Source organism: Agelaius phoeniceus, chromosome 9 (genome assembly GCF_051311805.1).
Source record: "Agelaius phoeniceus isolate bAgePho1 chromosome 9, bAgePho1.hap1, whole genome shotgun sequence".
Classification (NCBI taxonomy): domain Eukaryota; kingdom Metazoa; phylum Chordata; class Aves; order Passeriformes; family Icteridae; genus Agelaius; species Agelaius phoeniceus.
Genome location: NC_135273.1, coordinates 14,436,012 through 14,455,977, shown reverse-complemented (window position 1 = coordinate 14,455,977; position 19,966 = coordinate 14,436,012). Strand labels below are relative to the sequence as shown.

The window sequence follows — 19,966 nt, the reverse complement described above, 5'->3', positions numbered from 1 at the left end:
CCAAGTGACCTTGTCAGTGGAGATAGAACAACAGTGACCATGTGTCCCCCCCAAGCCCTCTGACTCAGCCCCATTTCCTCCTTTCTGCTTCAAAGCATCTTCCTGCACAAATTGCCATCAATATCTAGGTGCCTGGAATGGTGTGCAAGTATCTTAAACTTTTAGGGGGGTGTGAGAAGCCTCTGAAGCAGCAGAATGCTCTTAGTGAAACACTAAGAGTCTCATAGTCTCTGTTTAGGCAGCTCTTTCTCATCTTAATCCTGATGTTAAGAAGATGTGTGAGCTTTGGGGAGATGAAAGGCCACTTCAAAGCATAAGCCCGCCTCTGTCTTCAGCAGAGGGTGGGACTGATTTCATCCCTGGCTGTAGAGACGGGGCTGCTATTGTAGCAGCAGTCTGGTCTCTCCTGACAGCCACAAGCTGTGTACTGTCTGAAACAAAGGTGGACAGGAGCACTTCCCTCCTGTGTCCATGTGACTGATAAGGGGCATTGAATGAGCGTGTGCCTGATCCTGTTGCTGCTGCTGAAGTCACTGGACAAGGATTACGTGTGCAGTTTTCAACAGAGTTTTGTCTCCCAGCATAACTGGTGAGGTTGTTATATAGAAGATGAAGCTATTAAGGAATAACAAACAGATGTGTGCCATAGCTCAAAGATAAGAAACATGCTGAAGTCAAATGGAATGTTTTTAATGACCTTTAACTCAAAACCCAATTGCATTTGTGCTTTTCCTTGGAACAGCTGTTGTAGTTTTCTGCCCAGCTTTCTAAGTTAAAGTTATAGGGAATTGAAAAAGCACTTTGGAATAGAAGCTGTGGAAATGTTGCAGCCTAGTAGTCATTACTCTGTAGAATAATTACTATAACTCCATGTACAGTAATTCCTTTCTTACAGCATTATGTTGTTTCCATGTACAAAGCAGGAAACTAAGATAAGGAAAAAGAGAGTTGGTTAAAACTGTGAAGGAAGCAGCAGAGAATAGCAAGTGTCAAGTTGTCTAATCACAGTGTAAAGCTCTGGGTGTCTAGGATATGGTGTTTCCAGGTTTTATTAGAAAATATTTGGTCACCCAGAGGCAATGCTGAGTGTGGTACTAGCCCATACTTCATCATATCCCCTTGCCTCAAATTATATAAGACATTTTTAGTGGCCTTTGCAGTGGACTCTGCCATGTCATGTGCTCTCAGGACTGAAATTAGTATCTGATGGGTATCATCTGGTGGCCAAGAAATGTGCCATGGTGAAACAGATCCTCAGAATGACAGTAGGGAAGGTCCCTGGAGTCCCAGCAGTGCTGAAGCTGTGACAAAGCCTGTGACTCACAGGTGTGGCCATCCCATTCAGGGTGGCAGCCTGAATTCTGTGCTGAGGCTGCACAGGGGCCAAGCCCTCTGGAGGAAGGAGCACCAGGTGGATTTGCCCAGTCAAAAGACACTGCTCCCATGATCCAGCACTGCTGGATCCCTTAGTCCTCACCATGGGTCTGAGTTGGGAAGGAAGCAGCAAGGGCAGAGAAAACCCAGGATGTCTGTTCCTGGAAGCTCCATGCTGATGGCACAGTCCCAGTAATGCACACAGCCTGTGGTTGCCTGAGTGAGCCAAGGGCTCAAAGCTTTTTGTTCTCTGTTAGCTCTTAAGTACTTAAAACCCCAGGAATTCCTGGCTCCCAAACTCCTTCTTCCACCAGGCTATTGAGGCACCCAGGGTAACTGGGTATTTTCCTTTAGCCAGAGATAAATAGATCCCAAAAACTGGAAGGAGGGTGGAAATGGTGGTGGATCACAGGAAAGACTCATTGCTGACAACTCATTCTCCTTTTAGGGCAGTTTCCTAGCAGCTTTGTTGAACCTGTGGATATTCCCCCTTTGAAGCAGGGAGAAAAACTGTTTGTTTGTACCAATGACTTCACATCTCAAGAGCCAGGGAGCTTGTCATTGCAGAGAGGTAATCTCCATTCCCTTCCTTTGTTTTGCACCTCAAAAGCCTCACCTGTCCTTCCGGATGGATGAGCCTAGTCACAGCATCCTGCCTAGAGTGACAGAAGAAAGAGGTGAATCTCCTAATTCCTCATGACATGGATCATGTCAAATCCACCATGGTCCTCTAGGCTTCTGCCACTTGGATACAAGTTTCTCTGTCATTACTCATGAAACTCCAAAAATTGGCATCACCTGATCACAGTAAATTTACAATTGCCTTTTAACTGACCTGTAATCTCCAAATCTTAGACTTGCATTTGGGGGAGAATGAAAGCCTCAATGCACCTGCACGGCTTTGCAACCAAGCTGTGTATCTTAGATGTACAAGAGGCTGCTGATACTTCATGCCTTAATCCCATCCTGTGCTTGTGTGCATCCCCAGCATGCACTGTGCTATAACAGAGGGCCAGTCCTCACCCACAGCCAGGAGGGAAACGGGGAGGCAGGAATAAGAGGTGGGAAGCAATAATGAGAGCAGTTTTGAACTGTTGTGTCTCATTCTCTGCAGGAGACTTGGTGATCCTGGGGGGGTCCCTGGCCTCCAGCTGGCTCCAGGGCCGAAGCAGCTGGGGTTCCAAGGGCTTTTTCCCCTCATCATGTGTGAGGGAGCTGTGCCTTTCAGTTCGGAGACGTCAGCTGTCCCAGAGCCCTCTCTTGGAGGTGCCTGCCTACTCCTTGGGCCAAGCCCAGGCCCTGATGGACCTGTCTGCTCAGTTGGAGGAGGAACTGGACTTCAGGGAAGGGGATGTGATCAACATCATTGGTGTCCCAGAGCCTGGCTGGTTTGAGGGTGAGCTCAGAGGCTGCAGGGGCATCTTCCCAGAGGGTTTTGTGGAACTGCTTACTCCTCTGCGAGCACCAGGAACCTCAGTGGATCCAGAGCCCACAGGGACTTGTGACACCAATGGGACAGTAGAGATGCCCCACAAAGATGACAAGGAGCCAGGGAGTACTTATGGTGTTGCCCTCTATCAATTCCAAGCCCTGGAGTCCAAGGAACTGGATTTTGATGTGGGTGACAGGATTCGGATTGTAGGCATTCTGGAGGATGGCTGGCTGGAGGGGGAGCTGAGAGGAAAACGTGGCATCTTTCCACACAGATTTGTGAGGCTGGAAGCCTCTGATGCTTGCATGGAAATGGTGAGTGCTGGCGATCTGCAAGGTGGAGGCAGTTGTGGATTGAACATCCGTCAAGATCCAGAAATCACTTACTCTGAAACTCCTCCTTTGCCCCAGGAAGATAGCAGGGAAAAGGAGGATGGCTTGGCTGCATATCCTGAGCCTGCCACCATTTTGTCTCACAAGGCAGGGAGGTCAGAGGGTCCTCTTGGCACTGACTTGAGACAGCACCAGGCCTTTCCCAGCACAGGACAGCAAGAGCTGCATCCTGAAGGCACAGTGGGCTCGGTGCCCACTAACCACACCAAGTCAGTCAATGGCATTCACCCCTCTGCTCAGCTGCCTCCCCCACAGGGCAACAGGCCTGGCCAAGCAGGTGAGCTGGAGCCTGGGGGGATTATTTCAGCCACCTCAGGAAACTCAGAAACTCACTCCCTCCCTAAGCATGATGGAGACAGCCCCACTGTGCCCTTGCAGGCGCCCCACTTCCCCCAGAATCCTTGCAGGAGCCAAGCAATTTCATCCGCTAATAGCTGGGCGGCATCTGAGCCCCAGGAGAGCCAGAGCAGGACCGAGGACCTGGACAATTGGGTGGACAGTAAACTGGAGAAGTCCAAGCCCTGTCCCAGCTTAGGAACTGCCCAGGTGAGCCTGGACACAGGGGCTGGGAGCTGGGGGGAGTGCTGCCCTCTTGCAGTGCAGGGGGACAGCTGCACAGACCTGGACTCCAAACTGACGGAGCAGCTAGCCCAGTTTGAGAAGAGCCTGTCAGGTACTGGTGTGGAGCAGGACAAGGTCTCCCGTCACTTCTCCATCTTGGACTACAGCTCTGAGAAGGACATTGTCCGTGGGTCTCCTGAATCTGTGTCCCCCTCCGGGCAGGCAGAGAGGAGAAGGGCCCTGAGGCCGCCCCCTCCTCGGCCCAGCAGCCTGGCCACAGCCGCCGTGCAGGTGCAGGGTGGCCGGGTGCCCAAAGGCAGGGCTCTGTCCTTCTCGGTCAGACCCTCCCGGCCTGCGCCCCGGCCTCCATCCAGCAACCAGCGGAAACACGTGGCCCCTGCACAGCCTCAGCCCAGCACCCCAGAGCAGCGGGTGGAGGAGGGATGTGAGGACTTGACACAGGCAGGATCAGCCTCCTCCAGCTCCATCCTGCTGACTAGAATTGGAGAGGTGGAAAGAGATCTGGAGGCGTACAGCAAGACTCGTGCCGAGCTAAGCCTGATGCTGGAGGAGCAGCAGGATGAGTTGGTGAGAGCAGAGACCATGGAAAACCTTGATTTCTGTGACTCCAACATTGAGAGCCTCAGCATGGAGCTGCAGGAGTTGAGAGGTGAGTCTACAACAGTGTGGGATGGGGAATGCTTCAGGAGCACAGGTGCCTCTGCTGTTTTACAGACACTGTTGAAGGCAGTCTTTTATACCCTTTATGTCTTGATTTTGATAATTTTGTAAGTACTGTTGTAGGATATATCATCGTGATTTTGCCTTGGAGAATCACTGTGTGTTTCTCTGGATATCCCTTTGCCCTGATCTTCCCTATCCCCTTTTCCTTCCAACTCTCCCATCTCTTCTAGCCCCACCATACATCCAGAGCTTTCATCTCATCTACTCCCATATATCCGTGATGGAAAGCAAAACCACTGCTGCTGCAGTTCCAACCTCCCTGCCTCATCCCCTCTTATCTGTAGGGGAGTGAGCAGCAACTTCAGGGTGGCTTTGCTGGTGGTTCTGCAGTTGAGATTTGAGTTGACATCAGTGCTGTGACTGCTCTCAACCTGTCAGGGCACTGGGTTTCCTGTGCTTTCTGCTCTGGTGCTGATACAGACCTGTGGGGATTTGTTATTCATATGAGAAGGGGTGGACAGAAGGGGACTGAACCTGACCTGGGAGTGGGATGGATTACTGGGCAAAAAGTAAAACCTGCCCCTGTGCTCCTGCCATCCATGAAGTCCAGGACAAGAAAATAGGAGTATTCTGTTGGTAACAGCAGCAAAGAGCTTACAATTGTGGTATATCTGTAGCTGAAAATGTGACTTTTGTTCTTGCACCCCCCAAAATTACTCAGAAAAGAGGAATTTCCCATGATTATATCAGCACATTTGGTCTCTGAAACCTGAACATGCCACATAAAGATCAGTGCTGTTAATTATGCTACACTTGATATTACAGTAGACAAATGGAAAGATGGAATCACATACATCTTCTCCCACAGTTCCTTCCCAGGCTTCTCCCAGGAGCTCTGACACTGCAGTTCTGTTACTGAAACCCACGGCGTGCAGGAAATGTGGGCACTGCATGCGGGAGATGGAATGAAATGCCAGCTCCTGCCTGGGAGTTGCTCACTCTGACTTCATTGCCTCCATCCTCCCACTGCTTAATCAGCACTGGGTAGCCCAGGCATTTGCTGCACGATCATGTCAGAGGCAGAGCACATGGCAATGAAGGCTGGTATGGCTGCACCAGGAAAACAGGGTGACAGCCTTCATGTCAGTGGTGTGCAAAAGGGATGCTTGGAAGGAGGCCTAGAGGATTCGAAGCTAGATGAAATAACTTGAAGGTAGGAAGAGGGAAGTCTAGGCTGAATCTCAAGGGAAATTTTCTGATGGGATGGATCTTGCTGGGAAGTGTCTCCTACTGTCCCAGTGCTTCCTGGTAGAGGACTGATCCTGTGGAACCTGTTGGTTCCTGGAACTAGAAGTTTTAGGCAAGAACTAATGCACTATCCTGAGGCATCCTCAAGCTAGTATCCTTTCAGTAGTCCTAGGGGATTTTTCTCCCATTCAAGAGACCTCTCTAGCCATGTGATAAAGATGTGTTCTACCGAAGCTCTGCCATGTCCCTTCTGACACATGTGAGTGTGGCCAGAGAGCCCGGCTCTAGTGGAGCAGGCAGAACAGTAATTTGGTGTTGCATCAACTCAGCAAAATGTGTTTGTGGCATGCCTGAGGCATGACCTCTGCCTTACCACTGTTAGGAACATGGAGACACTGGAGGCAGAAAAGCTCTCACTAAGATTTGACCAGCAACCAAAGCAGGGCAGGCATCATCTTACAGGAGAAATAATTGATAGTGGGGAATCCAGCCCTTCAGTGTATCTTTTGGGAAGCCAAAGGAAGAGTAGAAAATACGTGGTTTTCTACAGTAAGTGTTTAAAATCATCAGGTTGCTTTTTTGGTGTGTCTTTTGAGCACGCTGGGGTTTTACTGATCACCAGGCTGGGGCAGGATTAGCACTTGCTCTCCTGCAGTTGGAGTAGGAGAGTCCATTGGTTTTATTTTTGTCTTCTACCAGCTGAGGGCATGGGCTCTGCGTTCCTAACAAGTTCCTTGCAAGAACCTGAGACATGGATGACATCTACAGACTCTCGTACTCTCTGTCAAGGGCTTGCTGTGGATGTCTCTTGGTTTCTTATAGGAGCTCTGTGTTTGGCATGGAAAATTGGGAATATGTAGTGCCCTGCAGTGAGAAGCATTACTGGAGTGCATATTTCTCTAGCCTTCTGGAAACTTATTTGGTGTGTTGGCACCAGACTCCATAACCCAAGTAATCCCTTCAAGCCTGTTCCTGTCAGCGGGTGGACCAGCTGTTCCCCCTGGAGCAGGGAATCATGCAGCTGTGACTGCATGGCACTGTGGAGGCACTGGTCTGTCTTGCAGGGAGCAGCTCCTTTCCTGAGCTTCATGTGACTGTGGTGAGGGCTGGGAAGAGGATGGGCTCAGGGTTGAGCCAGGGGCAGCCTGAAGGCCTCAGTTTGCCCCAGCAAAGTGTGGAGCAGAGCCCAGCTCTTGTAGACCACGTTGTTTCCTCCATGCCATCAGGGATGGAAAGAAGAAAATCTAGTAGAAGATTTGGTATCCCACCTCTGCTCTGTGGCTTCCCGTGGTGTCACACATGCTCTCTTTCCCTTCCCTGAGGACATTGGTCTTGGGGCAGGGCCTCTGCATGCTCCAGTGCCCTCCTCCTCCCTGCCTCAGAGCTGCCTGCGGAGAGGTTTTGGCAAAGCCGCGGAGCCGGTTTGGGCGGTGCAGGCCCGCCCAGCCTGGCTCCCCTCCTCGCTCGCTCGGGGCTGGTTACTGATTACTTTGGGCAGCAGGTGGAGGAGGCCAGGGCTGCCAGCGATTGGGCCCCTGCCTTTGCTGGCTGGTTTCAGGAAGCAGCACCTGCGTTTCACTTGGGACGGGAGTGCTGGAGCAGAGTGGAGAAGCACCGTCAGCCTGGGGTTGGGCTCAGGGAGCAGAGGGTGAGGGGAGCCAGCCCCTGCACCACACCCCACAGGACTATGTGCACCTGTCCTTAGAGGAGACGCTGCATGGAGGATCCGAGACAGGAACCGTGGCTCCTCAGCTGGGAATATGAGGATTGTTGTGCTGTACGGAGACGGGACCTGGCCGGCTGCAGCGACAGACCCACGGCAACAAGGAGGCCGTACCTGGACAGCCGAGGAGCACACAGTGGCTGGGACAGTTCGAGGAGACAGGGGGACATCTCCGTGGACCAACAGAGCAGGAATGGAGACTGCAGAGGTTTTTGGAAGGGACAGATACAGTACATGGACTGCAGGAGAGCGGACGATGTTTGGGAAGGCAAAAGACAGGACATAGAGGACAGAAACTACAGGGTGTGTGAGAGGGAGGGTGTTCAGTACAGAAACTGCAGTTCTGAGATAAGAGGAGGGCGGAACAGAGAGGACAGAGTACCTGGGCAGTATAGGGAGAGAGGAAGGCAGTATGGAGAGGATAGAGGCCTTGGAGACTGTAGGGAGGAGGGAAGGTGGTATCAGGACTACAGAGATCCTAGAGACTACAGTGAGCATGGAAGACATTATAGGCACAGGAAAGAGAGGAATTCTGGGGAGTATAGGGAGAGGAGAAGGCAGTATAGAGAGGATGGAGGCAATCAAGTATATAGGGAAGGGGAAAAGTGGTATAGAGATGATGGAGGCCCTAGAGCATATAGAGAGCAGGAAAGGCCACATGTAGGTGTCAGGGACCAAGTAGATGAAGAAGACAGTGAACAGCACAGGAGGCCCAAAGGCCATGTCATGGACCACAGCAGTCCAGACAGAGGTTATGAAGTTCCTGCATTTGCAGTCAGGTCCTCAGGAGATGGTAGTGTGAACCTAGGGTCAGGTACCTGCTACACACAGTTCGAGACATGTGTCCTTGACTCCGACAGCTGTGGGGAGCTGGAAGGAGAAGCCCCAGGGCCTGGGAGGCCAGCCAAGAGCAGCAGCAGGGCAGCAGAGCGCTCGAGGGTACGCACGGGCCGGCCCGACTGGAGCCAGGTCTGGGAGCAGGAGGCCGAGGAAGAAAACAGGGTGGGCTCTGTGCTGCAGAGAAACAGCTTCTACAGACGGACGGCTCCCAGTGCCCTGCGGCACTCAGAGTTTGTGCAGACCAGGAAGAAAAACCCAGGTACACAGGGAAATGGGGGGCAATTCCCTTGGGTGTGCCTTCACCCTGCCCTGGCAGCAGGGCAGTGCTGGGAGTCTGGTACACGTGGGTGGCAGCCAGCACAGCCAGCCTCTCTCAGGAAGGCTCCTCCCTGGGACTTAGTGAAACAGCATCATGGTTGTCACTCCTCCGTGCAGCCTCTGCAAGGGGGTTTTGTGGAGGCCCAGGTGGGAGGGAAGCACAGGTGACACAGACTCAAGGCTGTCCTTTCTGTTGCTCCTGGTTTTGGTACACCCTAAAACTTGTGTCCCTGGTTTGTCTGCTCTCTCAGGGCACAGAGGAGGTTCCTCATGAGGGAGAGGGAGAGATGCTGGGGTTTCTCCCACTGTCTCTTTATAATCCAGCATTAATAGATTCTGTAGGAACCAATTCCTGACCCTGAGCATGAGTATGGCAGGTGTTCACAGGCAGCACAAAGCAGGAAATAGAGGAAGCTGTTGAAGCACTCAGACATATGCAGAGAGCAAGTACTCAGAGTTGCATAATTCACCTGGGCAGGATACCCAGGCACCTGCGTGTTGGGGGGCTGTCACCAATGGGAACCTCTTGCACCATCACCTCTCAGTACTGCAGGGGTCCCTTGCCTGTGCTACAACAGTTGCATGCCCTGTGTCCTGGGTCCTCAAGCCATCTCCAGGTCTCCAGTCCCATCAAATAACACCCTGGAGCTGCAGAATTGCCAAAGTGGAAGGCTTAGGCTGTCTTGGCATGGGTGAAATCATTCCCTTGATGCTATGGCTGTGTCAGAGTCAGCTGCAGACAGATTTGTGCAGCTTGGTTTGTTGGTGCAAGACTATTGGTGGGGGGTGAGGGGAAGCAGGGTGCTGGGGTCTGGGCAGAGGGACAGAAGGAGCCCTTCTTGATGGACAGGCCTCCAAGTGTCTGAAAACTTGTTTGTTCCTGTGCCCTTTCTGCCAGCATCTGTCTCATGTAGCTGTGTGTGAATTCTCTTGAAGTGGGATTGAAATGGAGAGGAAAACTGCAACAGCCAAAGTGATGGCAAAGCTGGAGGCAGTGCCTACCTCTGCCTTAGCAAGAAATCTGTCCTCTGGAGATATTTGATTAAGCAGGCTCCAATGGCTGCATTTCTGCACTCTCAGGCCACTCTGTAAGGGTGGGACTTTGCTCAGCTGCATCCCCAGGGTGAGGAAAGGGAGAGGCTTTGTGGTGCCAAGATGTCCAAAGGGCAGCAGGGGAGCCAGGAGGAGGCCAGGAACAGAGTGGGGTGGGAAATGGTCCACAAAGCCTTGGGAGGCTGGAGCAGTGCTGCTTCTCCAGCTTTTGCTCGAGTTGAAGGGACAGACTGTGATGCCAAGTGAAAGCCTATGCTCTTCAGGATTATAGGATTCTTCTCCACTGTGGCAGGCTCAGGGGCATGGAGGAGCTGTGAGAGGTGCAGGGCAGGATGCTCTCATCATCTGCACCAGTGTCTCACAGCAGAACAGGAGGGATGTAAGCTCCAGGTATTTCAAACACTGTCTGTCCATCCTGTGGCCTTTTTCTGGCTGCAATTGTCAGTTACTTTCCTCCCCTTGCCCTGCTGGGGCACAGTGCTGGATCATCTCTCCTTGGCATGTACTGCTTTGCTGCTGTAGCTGCCTCAGTGGGAGATCCCACCAGCACCTCCCCATAAGAGCTCCCATTGTGCTTGGCAGCAGACACTTCCTGTGCAGAGGGCAGGCAAAAATCAGCTCTGGTTCTCCCTCAGTGTGTGCTCCAGGCACTTTTTCTAATGCTGTTTACTTCTCTACCAGGTTCCTCCTCCATCCACTGAGTAACAGAATTTGGGATTTAAAGCCTCAGTAGAGATCATAGAATGGTTTGGATTGGAAGAGAACTAGAGGGACATCTAGTTCCAATGCCCCTGCCATGGGCAGGGATGCCACACTCTAGATTAGGTTGCCCAGGGCCCCATCTGGCCTGACTTGAATACTTCCAAGCCAGTAGAGATGATCTTTTCTGTTCGCAGGGTTATCACACTTCTTACAGATTTCTGTACAGTGTAAGTGGGTGACAGCTGCAGGGTTAGAGCACCTCTTCTGGGATAAGACTCAGATGTCTGGCTGCCTGACATATCCACAGGAGAACCCACCTGTCATAGTTTTGCTGCTTAGTCACCATCATTCTTAAAGGTTTTGCGTGCTAATGTGTTGCATTTCAGCTCTGAACCCCCACCTTTTTCTCCTAAATTAGAGCTTTTTAGTTGATGGATATTCTTCTCAGGCAGGTACTGTAATTAAGTCATTTTTCAGTCTTCAATTCTTTGTAGTGAATGGAGTCTTAAAATACCCCTGTCAAAGACTCACAGGAAGACCTTTCAGTGTTTATTCTTCCTGATGCTCACTCATTTTTCAGTTCAGACTCTTTTAAAACAGTGGACTTCAGAGCTTGGTGAGGCATTCTGGGTGGGTGTCAGCACTAGTTTACCTTGCTATGTTCCTGTGCCCTTGTCCAAAACCCCAGTGGTCCTCTGCAATATTCAGGGAGTTCCTGTTGAATTTTGTCTGATCAAGCCAAAAAATTACTGCCCAGAATACAGTCCTGCATGTGGCTGCATTTCGTGTTCCCATTAATGCATTAATGTGGTTGTCTGCATTAAACCTGCTTGATTTGAATAATTCCATCTTATTCAGGGTACCCTGGATCACTCAGTGACTCATATGCCTCATCTTTATTTGTGATCCTGTTAAATCGATCCTCACTTCTCTACATGACAGCAGTGATTTTCCATTTACTCTATGATGTGGGATTAACTAAATCCAGTCTCTGGAGAACCTGTTTAGAAATGCCTTCTTTTCTGGATAATCTCCACTCCACTGGCAGTGGATTTTAAAGGTGGGGTTTTGGTTTGGTTTTTGTTTGTTTGTTTGTGGGGGGTTTTTTGGGTTTGTTTTTTGTTTTTTTTTTTTGGAGGGTTTTTTTCCCTCTTTTTGCTTTTTAGAAAGAAATGAGCAGAAAATTTATTGTATAATTCTACCTTTTTGCCAGGTTTGCCAAAAAATATACTCTCTCTGCCTACTTGTGGGATTGTGTCATTGTAGGATTTCCTTTGTTCTGGATGGAAATAAAGGTCCATTATAAAGTAGCATTTTATTTCCTCATTTAAAAGATGAAAACTGAGTTCAACCATCCATGGATTTTTCTTGGTGTCTTTCTTTTCTAATTTTTCTGTGGTGTGTCTATTATTTATTATCTGGCTTACTTTATTCATTTATATATTTGCATTTGCTGTCTTTATTGAAGCACAGAGGCAGGACAGACTTTTCATCAGTACTGTTCTCTTAATGTTTTTTGGATTGTATATTTAAAACATCCTTTTTAAGAAGGATTTAATTCAGCTTTCATTCTTTTGTCCATCAGTGGCTTTGCTCACACTTTTGTTGATGCCCTGCCTCAGTTTTAGCAGCTTAGCAGCTCTTTTACACCATCATATTACTTCACTTTTTTCTGTGTCAAGGGTTGGAATCATCCTCTGCTCACACTGAATGCCACGGGGCTGTCTGGGCAACCAGAGGCTGTTTGGGGCCATGGTTGTGGTCTTACCTGGCATAGAAACATCCCAACCAAGCTCTGCATGAGGCATGTTTGGGATACCAAGCCGCTCCAATGGCCCTGGAGAAGCATCCCCGTTCTGCCCCTGTTGAGCTCCCTGGTGTATTACCAATGTCTGGAGTAAGAGTTTTCACCCCAGCCAGATCCTGCTCCTGGCAGCCGGTTTAGCCTTTTGCTCAGATTAATTATTCCCTGCCCTAGTTTCATCGCCCCCCCTCTCATGGTCGGCAGTGGCTCCTCCCCTCCTGGCCTCCACATACTTCAAATATTTGCAGCTGGTTTGTTTTGTCCTGAGTCACTGCTTGACTGTGCTGAGCCGTGGGCCCGGGGCCGGGCTTGCCTGGGGCTGGGAGCAGCTGTGCCGGAGATTGCTGGGATTGTCCTGGGCGCTGGTGGGCGGCACGTCCGTCCCTCTCCAGGGAGCGCTAGCATCTGCGGGATGCTGCCAGGTGAGCCCTGAGGAGCAGCAGCTGGGGGTGAGGCAGACCTTGGGGTGAGCCCTGCGGCGTGGGGGACATGCATCCCCTTGGATCTGCTCTGTGTGGGTCAGCTCTGCTCCCAGAGCAGGGCAGGGATGACCTCTGATTGCATGTGTGCTCCCACTAGGAGGCTGGGGAATGGCAATTCAAAGTTTTCGTTAATTGGAAGAAGGTTGATGACAGTGGCATTTCTCAGAGGAGCAGGATGAGCAGTGCGATTGCAATAGCAAAGCACAGCCTCCCCAGGAAGGGCAGAGGTGGGAGTGTGCTCCATCTTCACACCTCATTGCCAGGGCTGGCTTAGGAGCTGCTGCTGGTCTCTCATGGGTCCAGCAGGGGTACTAGCAAAGCTCAAAAGCAGGTGCTCCTGGGAGGCTGTCTCAGACCATCAACTGAGGAGAAACAGGAGAACAGAATCTCTGAAAATTGTGATTGAGAACTTTGTTTTTGGAAATGTATTTCTGAATGCCTATTTGGCAACTGTGTCATGGGTAAAAATGAATTTGTCACTGGGTTGGAATTTGTTGGCTTCATTAAAAATACAAATCATATTCCTGCAGGCCAACAAAGCCAATTCAAGCTGTGGGGTATGTCTTAGCATCTCCAAAGTCGATGGGCATGACGAATCAAATTGAAAGGTAACACCTAAATAGAAAATCTGTGGAAAAAAATGGAGATGTATTTTAAAAATACTTACTAGGTGACCAAAATCCACAGCTGTGAAATTGGTGGGTTTAGTTAACTGCTTAAAAAGCCTCATTTAGGGAAAGCTGCTATTAGACATACAAGGATGTGTGACAAACAAGAAAAAATAAATTCATGACAGAGATAGTATGAAATACAAAAAGTGAGAGTTTTTAAATGCATCAGAAACAAACACTAAGTAATACATATTGGTCAGATATAAGAGCCAAATATTACAAGAAACAGATATAAGAGCCAAATAAGTTCTGTGTTTGAATATTTTGAGCTGTAAGTGTTTGGAAACTCAACAACTTTTGAGTTAATTGCTGAAGGAGGATGCTGGACTAGGGATTAAGAACAAGAGTTCGAGGAGCCTTAACTGCAATGTAGCCTTGTTTTTGAAGGAGAATGTTCAGAAAGAGCAAGAAGACTAGAGAATTAATTTTGTATGAGTTTTCAAAATCATGCAAATACTGATACAGTGTAAGTGGGTAGAACTGATGTCCAGCATTGTGCCAGGTCATCCAGGCTGAGCTGATAACTACTGTGGGCTTAAAATCTGTGCAGGGAAGGTTTTAATTTCCCTTCCATAGGCAGGGACTTGCCAAAGAAGGGTGTCATGGAGCTGGCAATCTCACAAGTGTGGGTTGAATCCTTGCCACAGGGTACTTTCTGTAAGGGCCTGACCTAGATTTACTTGCCTGGGGTTTGCTTGGTGGAGCGTGGGGAGCTGCTGCATTTGCCAGCAGCACTGGGCATCCCCAGCTCTGTTTAGGGGAGCTGGAGCCAAACACATGGTGCCACTGCAGTTAGCTATGGCTAAGGCTGGGAGCACAGCAGGGTTGTTTGGTGATGCAGTAAATTCCCAAGGTGTCCTGTACAAAACTTAACGTGGTGGCATTTTTCCTGGGGCTAAATAACAAATCCTGTTCTTCGACCAAAGAAATGTAATCTTTTCCATTTGTCTTCCCAAATGCTGCTGCATGGGTCATTTCTGGCTGTGATTTTGGCTTGTCTTAATTTTCAAGATTCTTCCCAGCCCACCCCATGCAGTAGTATCATTTCACCACCCACCCCCTCTGGGTTTCACACACCTGTTTGCATTGCAAATTAACACCTTCCTCTTTCTTCCAGGCTGCCTTCCCACTTGAGCTTGCTCTCCTGCAAGACAAATGCCATACCTTCTTTAAAATAACTCATTTGTTGTTACTTCATTAACTCCCTGAGCCACAAAGACCTGCTGACTGTATAATCTTAATGTTTAGGTGTCCCTCCTGTACGTTTTTCTGCTCGTATCCTGTTCAGCCTCCCAGTGCTGTGTCTAGGGATAGCCCTGTGGGTGTTTGTGAAGGACCTTGCACAGCAGGGCCTGGTCTGCTCCTGAAACTTTGCAAATGCTGTGGAAATGCAAAGAGCAAAATAAGTTAAACCCAGCATCTGCTCTGAGGCCCTCCTTGTGGATTCCTGCTGCATTTGAGTTGGTAAAGTTCATCACTGGGAGCTGCTGGAAGCCCAGACAGGCTCTCATGGGGTTAGGCTTAAGGATACTTGCCAGTAGGAATTAGTGAGGCCTTTTCTTCCCAGCGATTGCCTACTAAATGAAGTGCTGGTTGTGTCACTGAATCCTCTTTCATGGAGCTGGTTGTTTTGCCTCTCCCCAGGCTAGATTTCAAGGCAGGGCAGCAGAGATGCCAGCTTAGAGAGACAAATATCTTCCCTCCCACACTGAGGGCATCTGTGTTTCAGCTGGGTTTCCCATTTGCCAGGCTGGCACTGGGAATGATTTTGAAATTGCTCTTTCTGCAGAGAGGCACAGTGGTTCATCCTCAGCCCAGATAGCTCTAAGAACTTGCTGTTTGGTGCTGATGCTCCTGGTTTCTGCCGAGGCTGCTCTGCAATGGGAAGGGCCAAAAGGGCTGGCATGGTTTCAGATAATCATAGGCTGAGTCAGTGTCTCAGCTTGGGTGTCTTTTCTTTCTTGGATTGTTTCAGTATGAAGACCCTGGCCTGGAGGAGCAGTGGACTTAGGCTGAGGCAGCAATTTTCCCATCCCATGTTTCGTGCTGCCGTGCTGGGCGCTGCCATCACCCCATGGACCGTGGCTGGGGGCTGCTTGCAGCCTGCCCAGCAGCTGGGCAGAAGCGGCTGGAGCAAGGGGGCCTCCTAGGGCTGTGCACAGCCGGTACTGTGGTACCGGGAGAAGGGCTGTGCACAGCCGGTACTGTGGTACCGGGAGAAGGGCTGTGCACAGTCGGTACTGTGGTACCGGGAGAAGGGCTGTGCACAGCCGGTACTGTGGTACCGGGAGAAGGGCTGTGCACAGCCGGTACTGTGGTACCGGGAGAAGGGCTGTGCACAGCCGGTACTGTGGTACCGGGAGAAGGGCTGTGCACAGCCGGTACTGTGGTACCGGGAGAAGGGCTGTGCACAGCCGGTACTGTGGTACCGGGAGGAGGGCTGTGCACAGCCGGTACTGTGGTACCGGGAGAAGGGCTGTGCACAGCCGGTACTGTGGTACCGGGAGAAGGGCTGTGCACAGTCGGTACTGTGGTACCGGGATAAATCCCAAGCCCTGCTGCGTGTCCCTGGGATTAAGCAGGGCTGAGCCTCTGTTGTCTGACGCTGTCACCGGAGAGGTCAGGGACCTCTGGAAGTGCCTGTCCTGCAAAAACATTCCTGGAACTGTGGCATGTCTGCAGCTCTAAAAAAAATTCTGCTGATGGAGAGCAGCTGGGGCTCCGTAGCAGACGGCGCATTTGTGGAATCAGCCATTGACATGAAGTGGGGTACCCGAGGCAGGCTGGCGCTGCAAGGGGCTCCGTGCTGCTCTGAAATGGGGGAGCCCCGAGTGTTCCTGGCCTGGAGGGGTGACCAGGGAGGTGCTAGGGGAGCACTGTGTCCGTGGTTTCGGTCCGGGGGCGCAGCCTTTGAGCGCAGGCAGGTGGGGCGGAGAGCGGCGGGGCCCAGGAGTCCGCGGGGGGATGAAATGTGTCAATGGAAGCGGAGGGGGCTGGGCCGGCCCGGGGCCGCAGGTGGCACAGAAAACCAGGAGGAGAGGCGGCCCGGGGGTCCGGACGGGGCCGCGGAGGGCGGCCCGCAGCCCCGGGCCCTGCGGGCGGGGCGGCCCTGCCCGGCCGCGCTGGCCGGGCTCCAGCTCCAGGCTTTGCCGGCGGCAGCAGCGCTGCCGTGCCCGGGGCCCTCCGCGGCCATTGAGATGGAAATGCCCCGGGCCTGGAGAATGGAGACCCTGTTCCCAGCCTGAGGGAGGGGCGGCCGCCATTGCCTAGCGGGGGCTTCCCTCCGTGTCTGCAGCTTCCCGGAGCCGCGGGGTGGGAACGGAGCGGGGCCCCGGCCGGCATCAAGGCAGACCGTGTGGGGCAGGTTTGTTGCTCCCCTTGGCGGTGCCAGGGCTTTGCGGCGCCCCTGGTGCTGCGAGGGTGGGCTATGGGAGCAGCCGGCTCTCCCTGCAGCCTGGGAAGGGCCCCTCTGGAAAGGCCCTTGGCCCACTCTCAATATTGCTGTTTCTCGGTCTCATGGGTTACATGTGTAGCAGTGCCGGTGCTATGTGTCTCCTGTCCTGGTATCCTTGCTGGAGCAGGCTGATCTCGATTTTCTGTCTTGCAGAGATGACTCTCCTGTCCTCCCAGACACCATCCCTGGAGCCGTCCTCGGCCACCACTGAGAGTGCAGAGCAAAGGATGCTGGAGAAGAGGGCCAAGGTTATTGAGGAACTGCTCCAGACAGAGCGGGACTATATCAGAGACCTGGAGATGTGTGTGGAGAGGATCATGGTGCCTCTGCAGCAGGCACAGGTAGGAGCTGGGAAAGGAGGGGAAACTGGTGCAGCACTGGTGGATTGGGATGAGAATACTGAGTCCATTCAGTTCTCAGAGGTGACTACGCAACACGGGAACCCATAGAGGAAATGAAAGCTATTCCGATGGGAGGAAGGTGGTTCCTGCAGTTCCCTGCACTTGTTGCAATAAGCCCATCTGCTTTGAGATCCTGCTGAACCCTCATCCTTGCTGGGAACAAGAGACCTGGCAGCAAGTATCACACATTGAATTTTTTGGTGCAGGAATAGTTTCTCTTTGTTTGGTTATAGGTTAAATTCATTGACAGGAGAAATAAGATATGGGGTCTTGGCATGGGGACAGACTTAGTGGGAGGAAAAAGAGAAAACCAGGTGAGCAGAGGCAGGGGTGGAATTGCTGGGAAAGAGAAGGACACATAAGGTGTGAGAGTTTCAGTGCACTGAGGACAAGGGAATGTGTTTAGGAGTCACTGTGATGAGAGGAGGTCACACCAGGTGTCTCCTGTGAAGCTGAGGACTGATAGGTTGCAGGAGGGCAATGGGGGGGCTGTTGAGTCTAACTGGGATGTGTTCCCCATCCAGGTTATCTCTTTTCCCATTCATTAGATGCAGAACATAGACTTTGAGGGCCTTTTTGGAAACATCCACATGGTAATAAACTTCTCCAAGCAGCTGCTGTCCGCCTTGGAGGCTTCAGATGCCATAGGTATGAGTTCTGCTGTTACCTGTTCTCAGAAGGCTGGGATGGGCATTGCTAGTGGCAGGGCATAACAGTTTAAATGATGGGAGAGGATCAGTGGGACTGGGCTTTCTCCCTGCTGGTACCCATTACCACTCATCATCCACAGTGAAGCCAAGGAGATCTGTGTTGCCCCAGGGGTCACTGTGCTCAGACACAGTGCCTGTGGTTGTCCATGGCCCTTTGTCCCAGAGTGCTGCCAGCTTGGGCTGTTCATGCTTTGGGCTGCCTGTGCCTTTGCTCTGTGGCTCCTGTGACCAGTGTCTCCCCTAGTCCCCCTGGGAGACCTGGATTGATTGATCTCTGTGTGTTGGTGGGTGATGAGGAAGGGTCCTGCATGCTGTACTAGATCTATTTTCTTGAGCTGTGTGTGTGGAACGGGGACACTGGATGTCTTATCAAGAGACACACCAGTGTTTTTGGAGGCAGATGGGGACCAGGAGACTCTGAAGTCCTGCTTTGCTGCTGTCTGCAGGACCAGTGTTCCTGACACATCGTGCAGAGCTGGAGAGTGTCTACAGAGTGTATTGCCAGAACCATGATGAGGCCATCGCACTGCTGGAAACCTATGAGAAGGATGAGAAGTTGCAGAAACTACTTTTGGACCTGCTGGATAGCCTCAGGTTTGAGCCTCCTCAGGTGGCAGCCACCAGGCTGGGATAGGGGGATCAGTTTCCAGCATCCCTGCCCCTCTTCAGCAGTGTTTAGACAGTGCAGGTGGTGACTGGAGAGGGTCTGATGATGGCACTGCATAGTTGACCAGGCTCTGGGTTCAAATGGCCCCCTGCCCAATGCACACGTGCTGGGAAACTTGTAGACCCCCTTAAAATCTTTGTAGAAGCCACCAATGTATAGAGAAGGTGGCATGTCCTGGACTGAGGGCTCCTGTTGCCCAAACCCTGAGCCACCACAGCTGCTGAGGAAGGAGCTGCTTTGCCTGGCTCAGTGGGTGCCAGGCTCCAACTTGTGGAGGCAACTGCCCCGGGAGCCAGCAGTGCTGATGGCTGCTCTGGGCGGACAGGGCTGCCCACTGCCCTGGCAGCCTCACTGGGCAGGGCACAGACACTGGCTGTGGGATTGCACACCTGCCACCCCATTAACCCTTGCTTTTCTTTGCTTTTTGGCACTCTGTGGGCCGGCAGGAGCCTGTACAGTGAATGGTGAGTACTTCCTCTTAGTCCCTGCTTGTCTGTCTGTGTTGGTCTGGCCATGCCCTTGTAACTAACCTTCTGCCACAGGCTGGGTGCATGCTGGGCTGCCCTAACAGTGCCTTGTGGAGGCACCACTGGGAGGACAGGGGTGTCTGTGGCATCATTGCAGCAGAGGCAGTGGGTGGGCTGCACAGATGGGCAGCACAAGTGATGAGGCAAGGGGAAGTCTTGGGCAGGAAACAGGATTTGGGAGCCGTCAGCCCCAAAGCCAGGAAAGCCCTGCAGTGACTGCCATCCTGCATTCAGTCTGTCCTGCACTGGGAGACAGACCTGGGCAGTTGGTTGGTGGATCAGCATCTGAAACAAGTGGCTCTCTGGCAAGTATGAGGCTGTGCCTCTGTAGGATTTCATGGTGGGTCTGGTAATGAAGAGGATCCTGGCTGGTAAGTATCACCTGCTGTGAGTGAGGAGCAGAAACCCGGGGTTTATCTGAGAGCACCAGGAGTTCAGGAGTGCAGTGAATTTGGACATAAGGGTGGCTTGATTTAGGGAGTACAGTGGATTTAGAGGCATTGGAGTTCTGGGTCTGGTTGGCACTGGTTTGAGGGGGCAGAATGTGTGTGACAGAGCCAGACTGATGCCTGGTACATCTCCTTTGTCCTGACTTTCCAGGGGTTGCACAAACTACATTAACCTGGGCTCCTTCCTCATCAAGCCAGTGCAGAGGGTGATGCGGTACCCGCTGCTGCTGATGGAGCTGCTGAGTGCTACCCCTGAGGCTCACCCTGATAAGGCACCACTCACAGCTGCTGTCCTTGCAGTCAAAGAAATCAACGTCAACATCAACGAGTACAAGCGCCGCAAGGACCTGGGTGAGGAGCTGGGCAGTGCTGGGCACAGAGAGACAGGAGTGAGTGTGCCGAGGTCGGTGTCTGCTGGCCACTGAGCCTTAGCTGGCAACCATGGTCATGGAGGAACTCTCACTGCTTAGGGGA

The 19,966-nt window shown here is 51.7% G+C and overlaps 1 protein-coding gene across 7 annotated transcripts in view; it reads left to right on the top strand.

The window, feature by feature from the left end:
* Nucleotides 1-19,966, top strand: part of DNMBP (dynamin binding protein) — a 34,331-nt gene that overhangs the window by 8,984 nt on the left and 5,381 nt on the right. For 2 of the 7 annotated variants that reach the window (XM_077183009.1, XM_054636881.2), the window contains exons 3-9: nt 1,823-1,945; nt 2,489-4,429; nt 16,892-17,079; nt 17,688-17,787; nt 18,296-18,443; nt 18,963-18,980; nt 19,644-19,843. In XM_077183009.1, the coding sequence (XP_077039124.1) occupies nt 1,823-1,945; nt 2,489-4,429; nt 16,892-17,079; nt 17,688-17,787; nt 18,296-18,443; nt 18,963-18,980; nt 19,644-19,843 (2,718 nt within the window). Of the gene's footprint in view, nt 1-1,822; nt 1,946-2,488; nt 4,430-7,214; nt 8,514-11,248; nt 11,388-12,400; nt 12,554-16,334; nt 16,649-16,891; nt 17,080-17,687; nt 17,788-18,295; nt 18,463-18,962; nt 18,981-19,140; nt 19,149-19,643; nt 19,844-19,966 lie in introns of those variants that run through there. The other 5 variants (XM_077183013.1, XM_054636882.2, XM_077183012.1 and 2 more) reach the window with 5 other exon arrangements.